The sequence below is a fragment of the Rana temporaria genome, chromosome 12 (assembly GCF_905171775.1).
Source record: "Rana temporaria chromosome 12, aRanTem1.1, whole genome shotgun sequence".
Classification (NCBI taxonomy): domain Eukaryota; kingdom Metazoa; phylum Chordata; class Amphibia; order Anura; family Ranidae; genus Rana; species Rana temporaria.
Genome location: NC_053500.1, coordinates 6,459,828 through 6,481,281, shown reverse-complemented (window position 1 = coordinate 6,481,281; position 21,454 = coordinate 6,459,828). Strand labels below are relative to the sequence as shown.

The following is a 21,454-nucleotide window of genomic DNA, read 5'->3' as shown; positions in this document are numbered from 1 at the left end:
AAATCCTTAAAGGGGTACTAAAGGTTCAATTAAAAAAACAAAAAACAAACAAACATGTCATACTTACCTCCCCTGTGCAGCTCATTTTGCACAAAGTGGCCCCGATCCTTGTCTTCTGGGGTCCCTTGGTGGCTCTCTCGGCTCCTCCCCGCATCAGATAACCCCCTTTGGAAAGCGCTTTCCCGAGGGGGTTACCTTGCGGGCGCGCTCTCGGGTCCAGCATTTGCATCCATAGACACGAATGTCGGACTCCAAGGTTTTCTGAGTTCAGCCGAGCTGTCCTCGGGCCTTTCTGAATGATTCCGCGGCTCTCCAGCGCCCCCCCCACCTCTGGCCACATGCGGTATTGCATGCAATTGAAGTCAATGCGGAACAAATTATTTTAGTTTCCATTGACTTCAATGGGGAAACTCGCTTTGATTTACGAGTGCTTTGGATCACGAGCATTCTCCTGGAACGGATTATCCTCGTAATTCGAGGTTCCACTGTATTCTGTCTCAGAGGACAAACTTACACAAATTTGCAGGGTATACCATATTTATCGCGGTATAACGCGCTCCCGCGTATACCGCGCACCCCTAAAGTTGCCCCGAATCCTGTGGAAAAAACGTTTTTTTTGTACTTACAGTTTTGGTGTCTTGCGCGGCGTCCATCGGCGGCCTCGTCGGGTTCCGGCGTCCTTCTGCGGCTTCGGGTGTCCTCTTCGTCGGGTCCGGCGTCCTCCCCGCTCGTTTCCCGCGCCGAGTTTGAATACTTTGCCGACATATACCGAGCGCAGTACACTCGTGTATTGTCGGGCAGGCTCGGCAACTCTCGCGCTGACGTCCTGTACGCTCAGGACGTCAGCGCGAGACGCGCCGAGACTGCCCGAAGATACACGAGTGTACTGCGCTCGGTATATGCCGGCGCAGTATTCAAACTCGTGGCGGGAAAGCGGGTATCGGCGTATACCGCGCACCCACGATTTTGCCCTGATTTTCAGGGCAAAATAGTGCGCGGTATACGCCGATAAATACGGTAATTATTTCCCCCACTGTAGGTGTACATCTTCCAGGTCACTGAAACCGCTGGTGGTTTTCCGATGGACAATAAAAATGGTGGACGTATAGGCCCATATAGGCCCATCTGATGGGCATTCACCGATCACAAGGCCACCTCACTACAATGTATTCTCCTACTCATCTAAAGCACGACCCCATCCGTCCTTCCCATGTAATGTTTTCATGCGCCGTTAAGTTTTAATTTAAAAAAAAATTCCAGCAAGATTAGCCATTTTCCCCTCCTGGCTGTGACCAGGTTAGGAAGAAGAGAACTTTACATAACAAGAGGATTAAAGTAGCCAAGTAAGAGCTAATTAAGGGGGGAACAAAGGGTTATTAATGAGGCCGTGTGCTATAAAAGGGGCCTCTATGCTCGGGCCGGCCAGAAATGACGTCCTTTGATTAATCAGGCGAGTAAAAAGGTGCCTGAAGGGAACGCCGCCGACCTGCTGGCTTGTTAGGTGCTAAGCTGCCCATAGATAACCTGAAGGGATTCCTCCACACAAGAGAGGTGGATGGAAGAATCCCCCCCCCCCCCTTTGGGACATTTGTGTGACTCCTCCGCTGTCACCATACACTGATCAGCAGCTTCTGTCGAAACGAGGACCGCCATACACGGTTCGAAAAATGTGTCTGGTCCCTGCTGAACCATCTATGGCTGGCTTAACTTCTTATGCCCCGGACCAAAATGCAGCTAAATGCCCAGGCCAGGTTTTGCGATTCGGCACTGCGTCGCTTTAACTGACAATTGCGCGGTCGTGCGACGTGGCTCCCAAACAAAATTGGCGCCCTTTTTTCCCCACAAATAGAGCTTTCTTTTGGTGGTATTTGATCACCTCTGCGGTTTTTATTTTTTGCGCTATAAACAAAAATAGAGCGTCAGTTTCGAAAAAAAATCTATATTTTTTACTTTTTTCTATAATAAATATCCCCCAAAAATATATAAAAAAAACTATTTTTTCCCTCAGTTTAGGCCGATACGTATTCTTCTACCTATTTTTGGTAAAAAAAAATCGCAATAAGCGTTTATCGGTTGGTTTGCGCAAAATGTATAGCGTTTACAAAATAGGGGATAGTTTTATTGCATTTTTATTTTTTTTTACTACTAATGGCGGCGATCAGCGATTTTTTTCGTGACTGCGACATTATGCCGGACACTTCGGACAATTTTGACACATTTTTGGGACCATTGTCATTTTCACAGCAAAAAATGCATTAAAATTGCATTGTTTATTGTGAAAATGACAGTTGCAGTTTGGGAGTTAACCACAGGGGGCGCTGTAGGAGTTAGTGTTCACCTAGTGTGTGTTTATAACTGTAGGGGGGTGTGGCGTAGGTCTCACGTCATCGATCGAGTCTCCCTATAAAAGGGATGACACGATCGATGCAGCCGCCACAGTGAAGCACGGGGAAGCCGTGTTTACATATGGCTCTCCCCGTTCTTCAGCTCCGGGGAGCGATCGCGAGGGGGCGGCTAGAAACGAATAGCCGCGCCCTCATCCCGGATCGCTCCCCGCAGGTTACCGACCGCCGCATGTACCGGGGGGGGTACAGATCGGACCCCCAACCCGTGGAAGAGCAGGGACGTATATATACGCCCATCTGCCTGTACGTGCCATTCTGTGGACGTATATGTACATGCGGCGGTCGTTAAGTGGTTAAAGAATTCACTATATTCCCAAAAGTATTGGGACGCCGGCCTTTACACGCACATGACCTTTAATGGCATCCCCAGTTTTATTCCGTAGGGTTCAATATTGAGTTGGCCCCGCCCTTTGCAGCTATAACAGCTTCACCTCTTCTGGGAAGGAATGTCTTGGTGTGCTGATGCCTTAAGAGTTCCCTTCACTGGAACTAAGGGGCCAAGCCCAACCCCTGAAAAATAATCCCCCCTCCACCAAATGATTTGGACCAGTGCAACAAAGCAAGGTCCATAAAGACATGGGTGAGCGAGTGTGGGGTGGAGGAACTTGACTGGCCTTGACTTGGCCCCTTCCAGTGAAGGGAACTCTTAAGGCGTCAGCATACCAAGACATTTTGGACAATTTCATGCTCCCGACTTTGTGGGAACAGTTTGATGGCCCCTTCCTGTGGCCTGTAGAGTCCTAAATCCAACCAGGTTGAACACCTTTGGTATCGGTTTGAGGTCAGGACTCTGTGCAGGCCATGGTGTGGGGTTGATTTTCAGGGGTTGGGTTTGGCCCCTTAGTTCCAGTGAAGGGAACTCTTCAGGCGTCGGCATACCAAGACATTCAGGACAATTTCATGCTCCCAACTTTGTGGGAACAGTTTGGGGACGGCACCCATGTCCTAGGCATTGGTCACCTGACCAGGAGGCGGGGCTGTGACACCTAGAGAATAAAGTCGCCCTCTCCAGCAGTACGGAGGAGACTGAGGCAGGAAAAGGGCTGAACAATGGAAGATTTTACAGGGAAGCATTAATCTTTTTACCAAGTAAAAAAAATAAAGATTTTACAGTGGAGTTCCCCTTTAAGCTGAAGGTGCCCCCTCCCCCCCCGGGGGGGGGGCTGTTTATGTTGGGGGTTCATGGGACAGGAGTGCAGGCTGTACAGATCGCAGCTGACATATGTGTTTGTATAAATATCCCGAGTGTAGGGAAGGACTTCCTGTGTAACCCGACCACAGATCTCCGGATCCCAGGCTCCTGTGTGAGAGGTCTCACCCCGAGGATCCCACAGCCCCCCACCATCATACTTGTGGGATGTCTCACTGCCCCCCCCCGGATAGGGAAATTAAAGTCCGATCTCTGAGCAATCGCTGTCCAGGGAACTCTGCTGCTGTGCTAACAGTACAACTAAAGCCTCCTGTATGGAAAACAACTTCCATATCAAGCTACTATGTGCCAGGGTCTGGATAAGGGGTTGGGAAGGGGGGGAAGCTGCCCTGGGCACTGTGGTATCATGTGAGGTGGTGGTGGGCAGAGGGGGCAGCTGCACTGGGCACTGTGATATCATATGAAGTGTTGGTGGGCGGGGGAGCGATGGGGAAGCTGCCCTGGGCACTGTGGTATCATTTGAGGTGGTGGTGGGCAGGGGGCAGCTGCCCTGGGCACTGTGGTATCATATGAGGTGGGGGGCAGCTGCCACGGGCACTGTGGTATCATATGAGGTGGGGGCAGCTGCCCTGGGCACTGCAGTATCATTTGAGGTGGTGGTGGGCAGGGGGGCAGCTGCCCTGCGCACTATGGTATCATGTGAGTAGGGTGACCACATTTTCAATCTACCATTCAGGGACACCATCCCTTCCCAAAAATCAGCTTGTGGTGTAAGGAATCACAGGACAGTGATTTGAAGCGGGATTTATGATTTCTCCAATCACAAGCAAGGGGCGGGATTGTGCTCCTCCAGGCATTCCCGGGCCAGGACAAGTACTGTCCGTGAGTAAAGTGGTGATGCAGCAGCCTTTTTTGGGGGCATCAGATTGGCCCGGGGGGTGTCTGTGTCAGGGACACTGTATTGTCCTGGAATGAAGGTGCCCGGGACAGACCTGCAAAATGCGGGACTATCCCGGGCAATCCGGGACACGTGGTCACTCTACATGTGAGGTGGTGGTGGTGGGCGAGGGGGGCGGGGGGCAGCTGCCTTGGGCACTGTATCATATGAGGTGGTGGCGGGCGGGGGGGAAGCTGCCCTGGGCACTGTGGTATCATATGAGGTGGTGGCGGGCGGATTTGAGCTTTATAGTAAGAGATGCGCAACCTCTGCATCAGGAAAGGATTCTTTTCTTTATAGTAAGAGATGACGCAACCTCTACATAAGGAAATAATTAATTTCAATAAAAGATGCTGCTACCTCTGCATCAGGAAAGGATTCTTTTCAATAAGAGATGCTAAATTCTCTACATCAGGAAAGGATTATTTTCAGTAAGAGATGCTACAACTTTTGCATCAGGAAGGGATTCTTTACAGTAACCGCTGTGAAAAAGTTTTCCACAGGAGCCGGTTCGCGACAACTTGACTCAAAAAAGAGGCGGGGACATGCTTCTAAATGCAACAAATATAAATGGCTTTCGATCGATAAGGCCTCGTGCACATGGATGAAGACATCTACGCAGGGATATGGGGGGGGGGGGGCAAGATGGACATTAGAGCCAATCAGCAGGCAGCTGAGGTCCCATTGATTTCTGTGCCAATCTTTCCCTCATATTCAGTGAAGCGATCCACGTTCACGTGGGATTCAGTCTTCCCCGGCAGCGGCGGGGTGTTTATACAACGAAGGGCAGATTTATACAAACACTCCGGGAACCACATGAAAGCGCCGCGTTGCATAGCGGGGGACGTCACATTACACTCTCCTTGTCGGCTGTCAGTTTATCCAGAAAACCAAAACATTTTCCTGACGCGGGGGAAAGCCATGACCTTCGCGGAGAGGAGACCCCCCGCTGGCGGGACGCGGCTGTGAATCGAGCCGGAGTGGTGGTTTGGGTTGCAGAGGATTCTGGGAGGTGACGGTTCTGGCCAGCTTGATACGGCGATGGGTGGCGCTGCTCTCCTTTTCGTGGCTCTTCTCCTTTTATGTAGATTTCTATGGAGAAGACGGACGGCCCGCTAGGACATTGTATTCCTTCAGTTCTGTTTACAGTCTCCGAGTCGCACCGCCGCCTCCGCCGCCCCCAGCGCCTCCTCGCGTATCACGGGTCATTCCCAGGGAAAGTGTAATTATAGAGGAACCTCTTTACAAGAGCTGCTTACCTGTATAATGTTCTCCTGAGGATCCTCTCCGAGCTTCCAGCCTGCAATTATTTCCTCATGTTTATTCTTCCTGAACTCTTCTTCCACATTTTATGTTACAACCTTATTCCAAAATGGATTCAATTCATTATCATCCTCCAAAATTCTGCAAACAATCCCCCATAGTGACAACATGAGAGATGTTTGTTTGAAATCTTTGCAAATTTATATATATAAAAAAAAAAAACATGTACATAAGTATCCACAGGCTCTTCCCATGTACATAAGTATCACGGCTCCTCCCATGTATAAGTATCACAAGCTCCTCCCATGTACATAAGTATCACAGGCTCCTCCCATGTACATAAGTATCACAGGCTCCTCCCATGTACATAAGTATCACAGGCTCCTCCCATGTATATAAGTATCACAGGCTCCTCCCATGTATATAAGTATCACAGGCTCCTCCCACATACATAAGTATCACAGGCTCCTCCCTTGTTCATAAGTATCACAGACTCCTCCCTTGTTCATAAGTATCACAGGCTCCTCCCATGTACATAAGTATCACAGGCTCCTCCCATGTACATAAGTATCACAGGCTCCTCCCATGTACATAAGTATCGCAGGCTCCTCCCATGTACATAAGTATCACAGGCTCCTCCCATGTACATAAGTATCACAGGCTCCTCCCATGTACATAAGTATCGCAGACTCCTCCCATGTACATAAGTATCGCAGGCTCCTCCCATGTACATAAGTATCACAGGTTCCTCCCATGTACATACGTTTTAGAGGCTCCTCCCATGTACATAAGTATCACAGGCTCCTCCCATGTACATAAGTATCACAGGCTCCTCCCACATACATAAGTATCACAGGCTCCTCCCATGTACATAAGCATCACAGGCTCCTCCCATGTACATAAGTATCACAGGCTCCTCCCATGTTTATAAGTATCACAGGCTCCTCCCATGTACATAAGTATCACAGACTCCTCCCATGTACACAAGTATCACAGACTCCTCCCATGTACACAAGTATCACAGACTCCTCCCATGCACATAAAAAATCACAGGCTCCTCCCATGTACATAAAAATCACAGGCTCCTCCCATGTACATAAGTATCACAGGCTCCTCCCATATACATAAGTATCACAGGCTCCTCCCATGTACATAAGTATCACAGGCTCCTCCCATGTACATAAGTATCACAGGCTCCTCCCATGTACATAAGTATCACAGGCTCCTCCCATGTACATAAGTATCACAGGCTCCTCCCATGTACATAAGTATCACAGGCTCCTCCCATTTACATAATTCTGAGTGTCATGGCAAAGGCTGTGATACTTATGTACATGGGAGGAGCCTGTGATACTTGTATCACAGGCTCCTCCCATGTACATAAGTATCACAGGCTCCTCCCATGTACATAAGTATCACAGCCTTTGCCATGACACTCAGAATTATGTAAATGGGAGGAGCCTGTGATACTTTTGTACATAGGAGGAGCCTGTGATACTTATGTACATGGGAGGAGCCTGTGATACTTATGTACATGGGAGGAGCCTGTGATACTTATGTACATGGGAGGAGCCTGTGATACATGGGAGGAGCCTGTGATACTTCTGTACATGGGAGGAGCCTGTGATACTTATGTACACGGGAGGAGCCTGTGATACTTATGTACACGGGAGGAGCCTGTGATACTTATGTACATGGGAGGAGCCTGTGATACTTATGTACATGGGAGGAGCCTGTGATACTTATGTACATGGGAGGAGCCTGTGATACTTATGTGCATGGGAGGAGCCTGTGATACTTCTGTACATGGAAGGAGCCTAATATACTTATGTACATGGGAGGAGCCTGTGATACTTATGTACATGGGAGGAGCCTGTGATACTTGTGTACATGGGAGGAGCCTGTGATACTTGTGTATATGGGAGGAGCCTGTGATACTTGTGTACATGGGAGGAGCCTGTGATACTTGTGTACATGGGAGGAGCCTGTGATACTTATGTACATGGGAGGAGCCTGTGATACTTCTGTACATGGGAGGAGCCTGTGATACTTCTGTACATGGGATTTTTAATCCTTTTTTTTTATAATTTTGCAAAGATTTCAAACAAACTTCTCTCACGTTGTCATTATGGGGGATTGTTTGTAGAATTTTGGTGGAAAATAATGAATTTGATGCATTTTGGAATAAGGCCGTAACATAAGAAAATGTGGAAAAAGTGAAGCGCTGTGAATACTTTCTGGATGTGCTGTGTGTATATATATATATATCTATATTAGAGGTTTACAGGTCCCCTATAGGGGAGGATCATTTCGGGAGTGTGTCCGTAGTAAACAGTCAGCGGCCATCATGGCAGAAGTGAGGTCTGCTGTCGGTGGGTGACAGCTGTAGGACCCGCTGACCGTCTCCCAGCCGTGTGAAAGGGCCCATTGTTCCACTATCAGCTGAGAGGAGTCATTTTCCCTTTAAACCAGCTGCTCCGGGCAGCAAATGCTGAGGATAAAAATATAGGAGGTTCAGGTTTCCTTCCCGACATCCCAAAACAACTTTCTGGGGTGTTTTTTTTTTTCTGCTGACATTCCGAAAATGTTGCTGTCAATGTGATTGGCTGAGAGGGGAGAGATGTATCTCTCTGTGGAAATAATAAAGGGAACCTAATATTATTATTATTATTATCCAGGATTTATATCGGGACAACAGAGCTTTACAATATAAAAAGGCGGACAGTACAGTTACAATAAAATAAAAGAGGGTTAAAAGGGTCCTGCTCATAGGAGCTTACACTCTAATAGACAGCGAGCCCACATCTTATATATAAAGTGAGAGTAAGCCCAACAATAATAGGGCCGCATTGTACATTTTACACATACACTCCCCATCAGAGCCCCCCTCTACATCAGGGTCCCCATCAGAGCCCTCCTCTACATCAGGGTCCCCATCAGAGCCCCCCTCTACATCAGGGTCCCCATCAGAGCCCCCCTCTACATCAGGGTCCCCATCAGAGCCCCCCTCTACATCAGGGTCCCCATCAGAGCCCCCCTCTACATCAGGGTCCCCATCAGAGCCCTCCTTTACATCAGGGTCCCCATCAGAGCCCCCCTTTACATCAGGGTCCCCATCAGAGCCCTCCTCTACATCAGGGTCCCCATCAGAGCCCTCCTTTACACCAGGGTCCCCATCAGAGCCCCCCTCTACATCAGGGTCCCCATCAGAGCCCTCCTTTACACCAGGGTCCCCATCAGAGCCCTCCTTCACATCAGGGTCCCCATCAGAGCCCTCCTTTACATCAGGGTCCCCATCAGAGCCCCCCTCTATATCAGGGTCCCCATCAGAGCCCCCTCTTCATCAGGGTCCCCATCAGAGCCCCCCTCTACATCAGGGTCCCCATCAGAGCCCTCCTTTACACCAGGGTCCCCATCAGAGCCCCCCTCTACATCAGGGTCCCCATCAGAGCCCTCCTTTACATCAGGGTCCCCATCAGAGCCCCCCTCTACATGAGGGTCCCCATCAGAGCCCCCCTTTACATCAGGGTCCTCATCAGAGCCCCCCTCTACATCAGGGTCCTCATCAGAGCCCCCCTCTACATGAGGGTTCCCATCAGAGCCCCCCTTTACATCAGGGTCCCCATCAGAGCCCTCCTTTACATCAGGGTCCCCATCAGAGCCCCCCTTTACATCAGGGTCCCCATCAGAGCCCTCCTTCACATCAGGGTCCCCATCAGAGCCCTCCTTTACATCAGGGTCCCCATCAGAGCCCTCCTCTACATCAGGGTCCCCATCAGAGCCCCCCTTCACATCAGGGTCCCCATCAGAGCCCTCCTTCACATCAGGGTCCCCATCAGAGCCCTCCTTTACATCAGGGTCCCCATCAGAGCCCCCCTCTATATCAGGGTCCCCATCAGAGCCCCCTCTTCATCAGGGTCCCCATCAGAGCCCCCCTCTACATCAGGGTCCCCATCAGAGCCCCCCTTTACATCAGGGTCCCCATCAGAGCCCCCCTCTACATCAGGGTCCCCATCAGAGCCCCCCTCTACATCAGGGTCCCCATCAGAGCCCCCCTCTACTTCAGGGTCCCCATCAGAGCCCTCCTTTACATCAGGGTCCTCATCAAAGCCCTCCTTTACATCAGGGTCCCTATCAGAGCCCCCCTCTACATCAGGGTCCCCATCAGAGCCCCCCTCTACTTCAGGGTCCCCATCAGAGCCCTCCTTTACATCAGGGTCCTCATCAAAGCCCTCCTTTACATCAGGGTCTCCATCAGAGCCCTCCTTTACATCAGGGTCCCCATCAGAGCCCCCCTTTACATCAGGGTCCTCATCATAGCCCCCCTCTACATGAGGGTCCCCATCAGAGCCCCCCTTTACATTAGGGTCCTCATCAGAGCCCCCCTTTACATCAGGGTCCTCATCAGACAATTCTTATGCCCTGCCACCCTCCAAATTCCCCCTTCCAGCACAAATCTCCCCCAAATCACCATTCCTAGCCCCCTCCCCCCCATTTCCTTTCCCAGAACAATGCTTATCCCCTGCCACCCTCCAAATTTCCCCTTCCAGGACAAATCTTCCCCAAATCACCATTCCTAGCCCCCCCTATTTTCTTTCCCAGAACAATTCTTATCCCCTGGCACCCTTCAAATTCCCCCTCCCAACACAAATCTCCCCCAAATCACCATTCCTAGCCCCCCCACCCCCATTTCCTTTCCCAGAACAATTCATATCCCCTGCCACCCTCCAAATTTCCCACTTCTTATGACACCACAATGTCCAGGGCAGCTTCCCCTTTTGCCCACCCCCCTTCTCCCCCGGCCCTGACCCGAGCTCTGTATTTGGGTCTCTGAACCAAATCTACAACCGATAGGCCCCTCTAGGCGTTCCATTTCAGGCCGGTTTTGGCCGGTGACGGACTTCCTTTACCTCCAGGAGAGGCTGAGCCTGTTTTTTTCGGGATGGCCGAGTGGAATTGTGCAATCGGGATATTTACCACGGTTGGTTTGTTTTGAACAGAAAGTCACCGTGTCAGTCGGTGAAAGGTCTGCTAATAATTATTTTCCTACTTCAAAGTTCCTGTAGGAGTTTCTCGTGCCTCCGTATTGCGGATCTGCTTCTATTTAACATACTGTTCTCTCCCGAGCACATGATTGTCATGATCTCCGGCAACGGGGAACCCGCAAACCAAATCCGCTCGATATCGCCACTTCCAACCCCATCAAAGAACCGAATATAAGCCGAGGCACCTAATTTTACCACCAAAAAATGGGAAAACTTATTGACTCGAGTATAAGCCTAGGGTGTCCATATGCATGCCTCAATGTGCCTCACTGGCCCAGATTATCAAAGGGCTTACGACAGCGCAGCGCCATGTACGCCGTCGTAAATTCTAATCTGGGCCGTCGTATCTATGCGTCTGATTCTTAGAATCAGTTACGCATAGATAGCCATTAGATCCGACAGGCGTAAGGCTCTTACGCCGTCGGATCTTAAATGCAATTTTTTTTTTGCCCGCTAGGTGGCGCTTCCGTCGATTTCCCCGTTGAGTATGCAAATTAGCTATATACGCGAATTCACGAACGTACGCGCGGCCGACGCAGTAAAGTTACGACGTTTACGTTAGGCTTTTTCCGGCGTAAAGCTGCCCCTGGGTCTATGAGGCGCAGTCAATGTTAAGTATGGCCGTCGTTCCCGCGTCGAAAATTTATAAAATTACGTTGTTTGCGTAAGTCGTCCGTTAATGGTGCTGGACGTCATTTACGTCCACGTCAAAACCAATGACGTCCTTGCGACGTCATTTAGAGCAATGCACGCCGGGAAATTTTAGGGACGGCGCATGCGCAGTTCGTTCGGGGTGGGGACGCGCTTCATTTAAATGAAACATGCCCCCTACCCGCCGAATTGGAATTCCGCCGGGTGATTTACGCTACGCCGCCGCAACTTTACAGGCAAGTGCTTTGTGAATAAAGCACTTGCCTGAAAAACTTGCGGCGGCGTAACGTAAATGAGATACGTTACGCCCGCACAGAGATACGCCGATCTCTGTGAATCTGGGCCACTGTGTCCATGTGCATGCCCCTCACTGTGTCCATGCCTTACTGTGTCCATGCCTCACTGTGCCCATGCCTCACTGTGCCCATGCCTCACTGTGTCCATGCCTCACTGTGTCCATGTGCATGCCTCACTGTGTCCATGCCTCACTGTGCCCATGCCTCACTGTGCCCATGTCAAGACTGACGTTTAACATGGAAGTCTATGGAAGGGGTGCCCGGCTTTGAAAAAACGGTGCTCCCCAGCTGTAGGTTCCCCCAGACAACATACTTTGCACACTTGTAGAACAGGGGTCTCCAAACTTTTCAAACAAAGGGCCAGTTTATTGACCTTCAGAATTTAGAAGGGCCGGATTGTGGCCAGTGGGTGCAGAAAATGTCCCGGGCCCAGCATCAGTGAGAATAAATATGGCCTCAGGGTTGGTGGTCAGTAGGAGGAGGAGTAGTATCCCATCATTGGTATCAGTGGAAGAAATAGTGCCCCCTTGTTGGTGTCTGTGGGAAGAATAGTGCCTTATATCAGTGGGGGGAATAGTGCCCCAAGGGCCGGATAAAGGCTAGCAATAGTGCCCCAAGGGCCGGATAAAGGCTAGCAAAGGGCCACATCTGGCCCTCGGGCCACAGTTTGGAGACCCCTGTTGTAGAGGAAGAGTGGGGCTTCATGTGTGCCAAGTTGGCCGGTACCGGGTCCCCAAAGTCCGGGAGATCAGGCGCAAATAAGGTGACTCGAGTATAAGCCGAAGGGGGAATTTTCAGCACAAAAAAAATGTGCTGAAAAACTTGGCTTATACTCGAGTATATACGGTAATTCTCCTGAGGAAGCTACTATTCATGGTGAAACATGTTGAGAATTTTGTCAGCTTGTACACCGTTGATACTGTACTGTATATTCTTATGATGGATTTTATTCTGTCTGTTTTTAACCTTTATTAATATTTTTTTTTGTTTATATATATATATTTTGTTGTTATAATTTTGCACCCTAAAAATCCCAAATCTGCCACAAATATGGAGTGTAAGTAATCCCCCTTTTTGGGTAAGTAGAGTTATTGAAGATGCAACCTTTTAGGGCAGGGGTCTCCAAACTTTTCAAACAAAGGGCCAGTTTATTGCCCTTCGGACTTGAGGAGGGCCAGAATGTGGCAAGCAGGGGGCAGAAAATGTCCCGGGTCCGGCATGAGTGAGAATAAATATGGCCTCAGGGTTGGTGGTCAGTAGGAGGAGGAGTAGTGCCCCTATCAATAGGAGGAATAGTATCCCATCATTGGTATCAATGGAAGAAATAGTGCCCCCTTGTTGGTGTCAGTGGGAAGAATAGTGCCTTATATCAGTGGGGGGAATAGTGCCCCAAGGGCCAGATAAAGGCTAGCAAAGGGCCAGAATGTGGCAAGCAGGGGGGCAGAAAATGTCCCGGGTCCGGCATGAGTGAGTATAAATATGGCCTTAGGGTTGGGTTCTCAATAGGAGTAACGTCCCTATTAGTAGGAAAAATAGTATCCCCTCGTTGGTATCGGTGGAAGAAATATTGCCCCATTGTTGGTGTCATTGGGAGGAATAGTACCCCAAGGGCCAGGTAAAGGCTAGCAAAGAGCCACACACGGGCGGCAAGGCCTTGCCCCGGCCAATCGTCTTCAGCTCTTCACCATCCCGCAGAATGACTCTCCTCCTTCCGGGTACTTCAACTATAACTCTCTGGGGAGGCAGCCGAGCCCGCAGAACATCTACCAGGTGCCCTCAGCGCCCAAGATGGAATCTGGATCTATGCATGAGGCCATGGAGACCCCTGTTTTAGGGTAACTTTGACCCCATCAATAAAATGTATAAAGCCAGAGGAAGGGGTCTAAGTTAGCCCAAGAGCTTGCATCTTTAAATAACGTAGGTTGCCCAAAAAAGGGGAAGACTTCCCCCCCGAACTTTCAGTACAAACCATATAATGAAGCTTCACTAATAATCACTCTCAGTTTTTAGCCTGAGGATACTCAGCGTCCGGTTCCATAACCCAAAACTAACCCCAACATCGTCTTTCTCCCGTAGAACATGTTGGCCAAAGCGTTGTACGATAACAAGGCCGAGTGCGCAGACGAGCTCGCCTTCCGTAAAGGGGACATCTTGACGGTGTTGGAACGAAACATCTTCGGCAGCGAAGGCTGGTGGCGGTGCTATCTACACGGGCGGCAAGGCCTTGCCCCGGCCAATCGTCTTCAGCTCTTCAGCATCCCGCAGAATGACTCTCCTCCTTCCGGGTACTTCAACTATAACTCTCTGGGGAGGCTGCCGAGCCCGCAGAACATCTACCAGGTGCCCTCAGCGCCCAAGATGGAGTCTGGATCTATGTATGAGCCCATGGAGAACCTGTACATCTCCCCGAAGACACCGAAGACCCCACCTGGGGACATCTATCAGACTCCGCTGTCGTCTCCGGCTGAAATATTTTACGAAAAAGCCAACAGCTCTTCCAGTCAGGTAAGGATATGAAGAGAGGTGTCGCCAATGGTTACATCTTAAAGTTAAAAAAAACGTTAGTCATTTTATCATTTTTTTAAAAATCGATCGTTCTACATGTGTTTGGCTGTGTACTGTGCGGGGCGCCAGACTAAAAGGTTTCTAGGAGGTCCTCTGCACCCCAATCCCTCCCACTTTGTGATTTTAGCAAATCAATATTCTCCATCAGTTTCCAGCTTCTCGTTCCGGCCAATCAGGACAAAGCTCTGCGCCCCGAACCCTTCTACTTTGTGATTTTAGCGAATCAATATTTGTCATTGGTTTCTGGCTTCTCATCCCAGCCAATGAGGACAGAACTCTGCCCCCCGAACCCTCCCACTTTGTGATTTTAGCGAATCAATATTTGTCATCGGTTTCCAGCTTCTCATCCCGGCCAATCAGGATGGTGCTCTGCACCACGAACCCTCCCACTTTGTTATTTTAGTGAATCAATATTCTCCATCGGTTTCCGGCTTCTCGTCCTGGCCAATCAGGACAGAGCTCTGCGCCCCCGAACCCTTCCCACTTTGTGATTTTAGCGAATCAATATTTGTCATCGGTTTCTGGCTTCTTGTCCCAGCCAATCAGGACAGTGCTCTGCACCCCGAGCCCTCCCACTTTGTGATTTAGCGAATCAATTTTCTCCATTGGTTTCCGGCTTCTCGTCCCGGCCAATGAGGACAGAGCTCTGCGCCCCGAAACCCTTCCACTTTGTGATTTAAGCAAATTAATATTTTGATATCGGTTTCCGGCTTCTCGTCCCGGCCAATGAGGATAGTCCTCTGCGCCCCGAGCCCTTCCCATTTTGTGATTTTAGCGAATCAATATTTGCCATCAGTTTCTGGCTTTTCATCCCAACCAATCAGGACAGAGCTCTGCACCCCGAACCCTTCCCACTTTGTGATTTTAGCGAATCAATATTTGTCATCGGTTTCTGGCTTCTTGTCCCGGCCAATCAGGACAGTGCTCTGCACCCCGAACCCTTCCCACTTTGTGATTTTAGTGAATCAATATTTTCCATCAGTTTTTGGCTTCTCGTCCCGGCCAATCAGCACAGGAGGCTGAAGATTTGGAACCCTAGAAAGAAGAGGAACAGGCCTGGTATTAGGGGAGCCGTGACCGCTGAAGGGCTCTGTTTGTAGGACGAGTGCCGACCTGGCAGGGTTTGTTCGCGCCCCATTCCCCCCCTCCCCAAAAGAAATTTTTTGGGCACCAGCCACCATTGGTCATCACTAGGTCTGTGCAAGAGGTAGTCCTCTCAAGAGCCCCAGCCACTAGGTCTGTGCAATACAGGCAGGTCATGGCTGGTGGGAGGGGCCAGCAGGGTGCTGTGTACATAGCTTTCTAAATACATCCCAGCACCGGGCTCTGGTAGTCCTCTCAAGAGCCCAAGAGGTAGTTCTCTCAAGAGCCCAAGAGGTAGTCCTCTCAAGAGCCCAAGAGGTAGTCCTCTCAAGAGCCCAAGAGGTAGTCCTCTCAAGAGCCCAAGAGGTAGTCCTCTCAAGAGCCCAAGAGGTAGTCCTCTCAAGAGCCCAAGAGGTAGTCCTCTGAAGAGCTCCAGCCACTAGATCTTTGCAATAAAGGCAGGTCATGGCTGGTGGGAGGGGCCAGCAGGGTGTTGTGTACATAGCTTTCTGAAAACATCCCAGCACCGGGCTCTGGTAGTCCTCTCAAGAGCCCAATAGGTAGTCCTCTCAAGAGCCCCATCCACTAGGTCTATACAATACAGGCAGGTCATGGCTGGTGGGAGGGGCCAGCAGTGTGCTGTACATAGCTTTCTGAATACATCCCAGCACCGGGCTCTGGTAGTCCTCCCAAGAGTTCAAGAGGTAGTCCTCTCAAGAGTCCAAGAGGTAGTCCTCTCAAGAGTCCAAGAGGTAGTCCTCTCAAGAGTCCAAGAGGTAGTCCTCTCAAGAGTCCAAGAGGTAGTGCTCTCAACAGCCCAAGAGGTAGTCCTCTCAACAGCCCAAGAGATAGTCCTCTCAACAGCCCAAGAGGTAGTCCTCTCAAGAGCCCAAGAGATAGTCCTCTCAAGAGCCCAAGAGGTAGTCCTCTCAAGAGCCCAAGAGGTAGTCCTCTCAAGAGCCCAAGAGGTAGTCCCCTCAAGAGCCCCAGCCACTAGGTCTGTGCAATACAGGCAGGTCATGGCTGGTGGGAGGGGCCAGCAGGGTGCTGTGTACATAGCTTTCTGAAAACATCCCAGCACCGGGCTCTGGTAGTCCTCTCAAGAGCCCAAAAGGTAGTCCTCTTAAGAGCCCCAGCCACTAGGTCTGTGCAATACAGGCAGGTCATGGCTGGTGGGAGATGCCAGCAGGGTGCTGTGTACATAGCTTTCTGAATACATCCCTGCACCGGGCTCTGGTAGTCCTCCCAAGAGCCCAAGAGGTAGTCCTCTCAAGAGCCCAAGAGGTAGTCCTCTCAAGAGCCCCAGTCACTAGGTCTGTGCAATACAGGCAGGTCATGGCTGGTGGGAGGGGCCAGCAGGGTGCTGTGTACATAGCTTTCTGAATACATCCCAGCACCGGGCTCTGGTAGTCCTGCTGCTTACCCGGGGGGCGGGGACTTGCCCTTATAAAAACTCCTCTCTCCGCCCCCCCGCCCCCTGGACAGCCAATCGTTAATTTGTACCCTGTTCCCTTAGTCATGTGGCCCTCCTCCGAGTCCCCTCGGTCCTAGCTTCGGGCTTTCTAGAGCCCAAGAGGTAGTCCTCTCAAGAGCCCAAGAGGTAGTCCTCTCAAGAGCCCAAGAGGTAGTCCTCTCAAGAGCCCAAGAGGTAGTCCTCTCAAGAGCCCCAGCCACTAGGTCTGTGCAATACAGGCAGGCCATGGCTGGTGGGAGGGGCCAGCAGGGTGCTGTGTACATAGCTTTCTGAATACATCCCAGCACCAGGCTCTGGTAGTCCTCTTAAGAGCCCTCTGTCCCTGATACAAGCGGTAGGGGGAGTTATGCAAATATCAAAATACCTTGATAAGTGGGTGTCAGTCTGGAGGAGTGGGCATCCCTAAACAGGCCACATTTGCATGCATTGGTTAGATGAGCGAGTCGTTGTTGTCGCTGAGTTGTCGCTCTTTTGCTGGTAAAATTGTGCAAACGTTTTTTCTCAACTGCACTTTTCTCATCCGGCCCGCGAGGGGGAGGGGAGGGGTCACGTATGAAAAGAGGTGACATATTTCTGTTGACATTTGGTAAGCCTGAGGCTCCCTTCCTCTGGATCCGTTGTGGGTTTAGAGTCAGAGGATGCATATTATTTTTGTATTATTTTTTTGTTGCGTTCCATCTTGAACGGCGACAGCTTTACGTAAAAACGCTCGCTGAAAAAAACCTGTAACGGTAACCTCTGTACAGCGCTGCGAGGGCCTAGTTGAACCCGTCCTCCGGGATGCTGCACGACACACACAAATGTTGAAGCACTTGACATATTCAGCTGTTGGGAGCAGCTGGGTCACGTCCCACCAACAGGAGCCAAAAACGGGGACGGTGCACAGGCCCTCTCCAGGCTCGGTGCCGGGGAGAGATTGCATTCCTCTCCTGCTTTCCTCATCAGTCAGCAAAATGTTTTATTTATAGAAAAGACGTTTTTTTTTTTGGACCTTGTGAGGAACGAGCTTGTGTAAGCCTCAGATGTTGAGTTCCTTTAACCACTTAAGACCCGGACCATTATGCAGGTAAAGGACCTGCCCAGTTTTTGCGATTCGGCACTGCGGCGCTTTAACTGACAATTGCTAAACCCGGCTCCTACCTTTTCCGAATGAACAGAGTCAGTGATCATTGACTCTGTCCATTCACATAACTGAGCATCGTAACCTGTGTTTACAATGCTTCAGTTTATGAATGGAGAGGAGCTTCTCTCCATTCATTTTAGCTGAGGCTAAAGAAAAAAAAGAAATCACTGTAAAAAATGTAAAAAAATAAATACAAATATACTGCCACTGTCACATGACAAAGTATCGGTAATCGGTATCGGCGAGTACTTGAAAAACAGTATCGGTTCTTGTACTCGATCTCAAAAAAGTGGCATCGGGACAACCCTAATAGCAACCATTGACGCTGTGTGGCCTGGTTACCAGGGTCCTAGCAACTGATGACTCTGTGCAGCCCAGCTGCCTGCATCCTAGCAACCAGTGATGTTGTGTGGCCCAGTTGCCAGCATCTTAGCAACCAAGGATGCTGTTCAACTCTGTCCCCAGCATCATAGCAGCCATTGACGTTGTGTGGCCTGGTTGGCAGGGTCCTAGCAACCAATGACTCTATGCAGCCCAGCTGCCTGCATCCTAGCAACCAATGATGTTGTTTGGCCCAGTTGTCACTGCCAGCATCCTAGCAACTGATGATGCTGTGCAGCTTGGCCCCCAGCATCATAGCAATCAATGACCCTGTGCAGCCTGGCCGCCAGCATCCTTACAACCAATGGAGGGGCAGCAAAAAATGGGGCACATGGCCCTGCTTTTAGGGAAAAGCAGCAGGATTCATTTTACTGGTGGCCCCACCAGCTGCACACATTTCCTTTCCTGAAAACATAAAGAGAAAAAGCACATCACTGGGCCAAGTCATGAAGTACCGGCGCCAACGTGCTCTCCACTTCTGAATGGAGTAGCGGGGGAGCAGAGGAAAAGCGTAAATATGGCAGCTGGGGAGGGAGATAGTAAAATTAATCTGCTGCTCCGCCCCGGCAATGGGCAAATCACATATATTATTTAAAGGTACTCTTTAGAAGTTGGATGATTTTTTTTCTAATTTCCTGCACCACCAAAAGTCACTCTGTTGAAGAGTAATTAAAAAGTAAATTAAAAAGTAATTTTAGGGATATTTTCGAAACCATGATAATAAATGGATATAATTTAGTTGTCTCTTTTTTTTTTTTGCAGCATTTGTTCACTCTTCCACGAGCCTCGAAGGCCTCCAGTATAAGTCAGGCAGAGCTCTATGATGTCCCACCCTCCTCCACCCAGGTAACATCAACCTCTTTTATTTTTATCCAGAGATCATTTTTTATTTTTTTTGATACATATTAGAACGACAATCCCCACCCACCTTTGTTTTTTTTTTTCACTTTACAAGTGCAATGAGGTAGGGTTGGAATACAACCAGCAGGGCCGCCATCAGCAATTATGGGGCCCCTTGCACAGCTTCAGGCATGGGCCCCCTGGAGCAGAGAAATGGGGGGGGGGGGTGCTGCCGCCAGAAATTGAGACGTGGGGGGGGTCCTTTATAAAAAAAAAAAAAGAAGAAATAAAGAAATATATATATAAACAAAAAGGGGGGTAGCCATCTGGTGCCCTGGGGACCTCTGGGCCCTTTAGTAAAAAGAAAAAAATAAATAAAAAAATATATATAAAAAATATATATATATATTTTTTTTTAAAGGGGGGTTGCCATCTGGGGCCCTCTGGGCCCTTTAATAAAAAAATAAATATATATATATATATATATATATATATATATACAATTTTTTTTATAAAAAGAAATTACAAAAAAAGGAGAGTTGCCATCCGGGACCTCTGTGCCCTTTAATAATAATAAAAAAAAAAGAAACCTCTGGGCCCTTTAATAAAATAAAAAAAAACATATAAAAAAATAAAATAAACATTTATAAAAATATATATACAGGATTGATGGGGGGCGTACAGGTGAGGTGGCCGGTGTGCGGATTCAGTAGGATGGCCCGTGGGCAAGCCCTGGGGAATGTTGGTGGTCAGAATTGGGGGGGGGGGGGGGGGGGCCAGGCTTAAAGCTGTGTAAGGCAGGGCACGACAAACCCTGGGTCGCAATTGCGACTAGAATTAGCGACCTGGGGCGGCACAGCTGGGTTACCCTGTCTCCGTGCGCACCCAACCCCCCCCGCGCGATCGTGTTGGGCCGCGCCAGCCGGTAATTGAGGCCGAGGCTTTGCGGCCTTCTGCAATCCTAAGCTTTCTGGAATCTGGTGCCCTCTTGTGGTGGCCGTTGGTATGACAAGACAACCAGCAATGCTAATGGAGCTTCCCTGCCTATTTTCATTGCCCGCCCATCTTCTTCCCTTAGAACCCCCAAACATTATATATATTTTTTATTCTAACATCCTATAGAATAAAATGGCGGTCATTGCAATACTTTCTGTCACACCGAATTTGCGCAGCGGTCTTACAATCGCACTTTTTTGGGAAAAAATACATTTTTTTTATTAAAAAATAAGACAACAGTAAAGTTAGCCCAATTCTTTTTTTATAATGTGAAAGAGAATGTTACGCCGAGTAAAATGATACCCAACATGTCACGCTTCAAAATTGTGTCCGCTCGTGGAATGGCGTCAAACTTTTACCCTTTAAACTCTCCATGGGCGACGTTTAAAAAAATTCTACAGGTTGCATGTTTTGAGTTACAGAGGAGGACTAGGGCTAGAATTATTGCTCTCGCTCTACCAATCGCGGTTTGAACACCGTTTTCATATGTGGGCGCTGCTCACGTAGGCGTTCGCTTCTGCGCGCGAGCTCGGCGGGACGGGGCGCGTTCCTGGCTCCTAACTTTTTTAGCTGGCTCCTAGATTCCAAGCAAAATTTGTCAAGTCCTGGTGTAAGGGGGTCCAAAAATTTCTGATGGCTGCTCTGCAGAGGACATGGAAGTATGGAGAGGAACCAGGAAGTTCCATTCACTGCTTGGATAGAGGTTCTACTTATGGAAACTCGCTGTTAGATTTGATTATTTAGTAAAGCAACTGCTGGATAGACTTGTGAGAATGTTTTTTGAGAATTTGTTCCTTTTTTTTTTTTGCAGAGAGGTAAAACCCCATCGCCGGTCAATGGGCGGTCCCCATTTCACTCATCTATGGAGCAAAGTCAACAACAGCAAATTTACGACATCCCGTCAAGTCCGGACACACCAGAAAGGAGCAAAGCCAAGACCTCCAAAGCCTCCAATGTAAGTTTAAAGTGAACATTTCAAAAACTTTAGAAGTGACACTAAAAGGTTCAAGTTTTTTTTTTTTTTAAATAACAAACATGTCATACTTACCTCCATTGTGCAGCTCGTTTTGCACAGTGTGGCCCCGATCCTCCTCTTCTGGGGTTCCACGGCGGCTCCTCCCTGCAATAGATAACCCCCTCTGGGAAGCTCTCTCCCGAGGGGGTTACCTTGTGGGTGCGCTCCCGTGTCATACACTTTGCGTCCATAGCCGCCGAGTGTATGACTCGGCCCCGCCCCCCTGGCAC

The 21,454-nt window shown here is 49.5% G+C and overlaps 1 protein-coding gene across 1 annotated transcript in view; it reads left to right on the top strand.

Annotated features, from left to right (window-relative positions):
- The window catches only part of CASS4 (Cas scaffold protein family member 4), a 48,394-nt gene that overhangs the window by 14,324 nt on the left and 12,616 nt on the right, over window positions 1-21,454 (top strand). Inside the window, exons 2-4 of the mRNA XM_040331724.1 lie at window positions 13,824-14,252; window positions 19,136-19,219; window positions 21,021-21,164. Of these exons, the coding sequence (XP_040187658.1) occupies window positions 13,824-14,252; window positions 19,136-19,219; window positions 21,021-21,164 (657 nt within the window). The remainder of the gene's footprint in view (window positions 1-13,823; window positions 14,253-19,135; window positions 19,220-21,020; window positions 21,165-21,454) is intronic.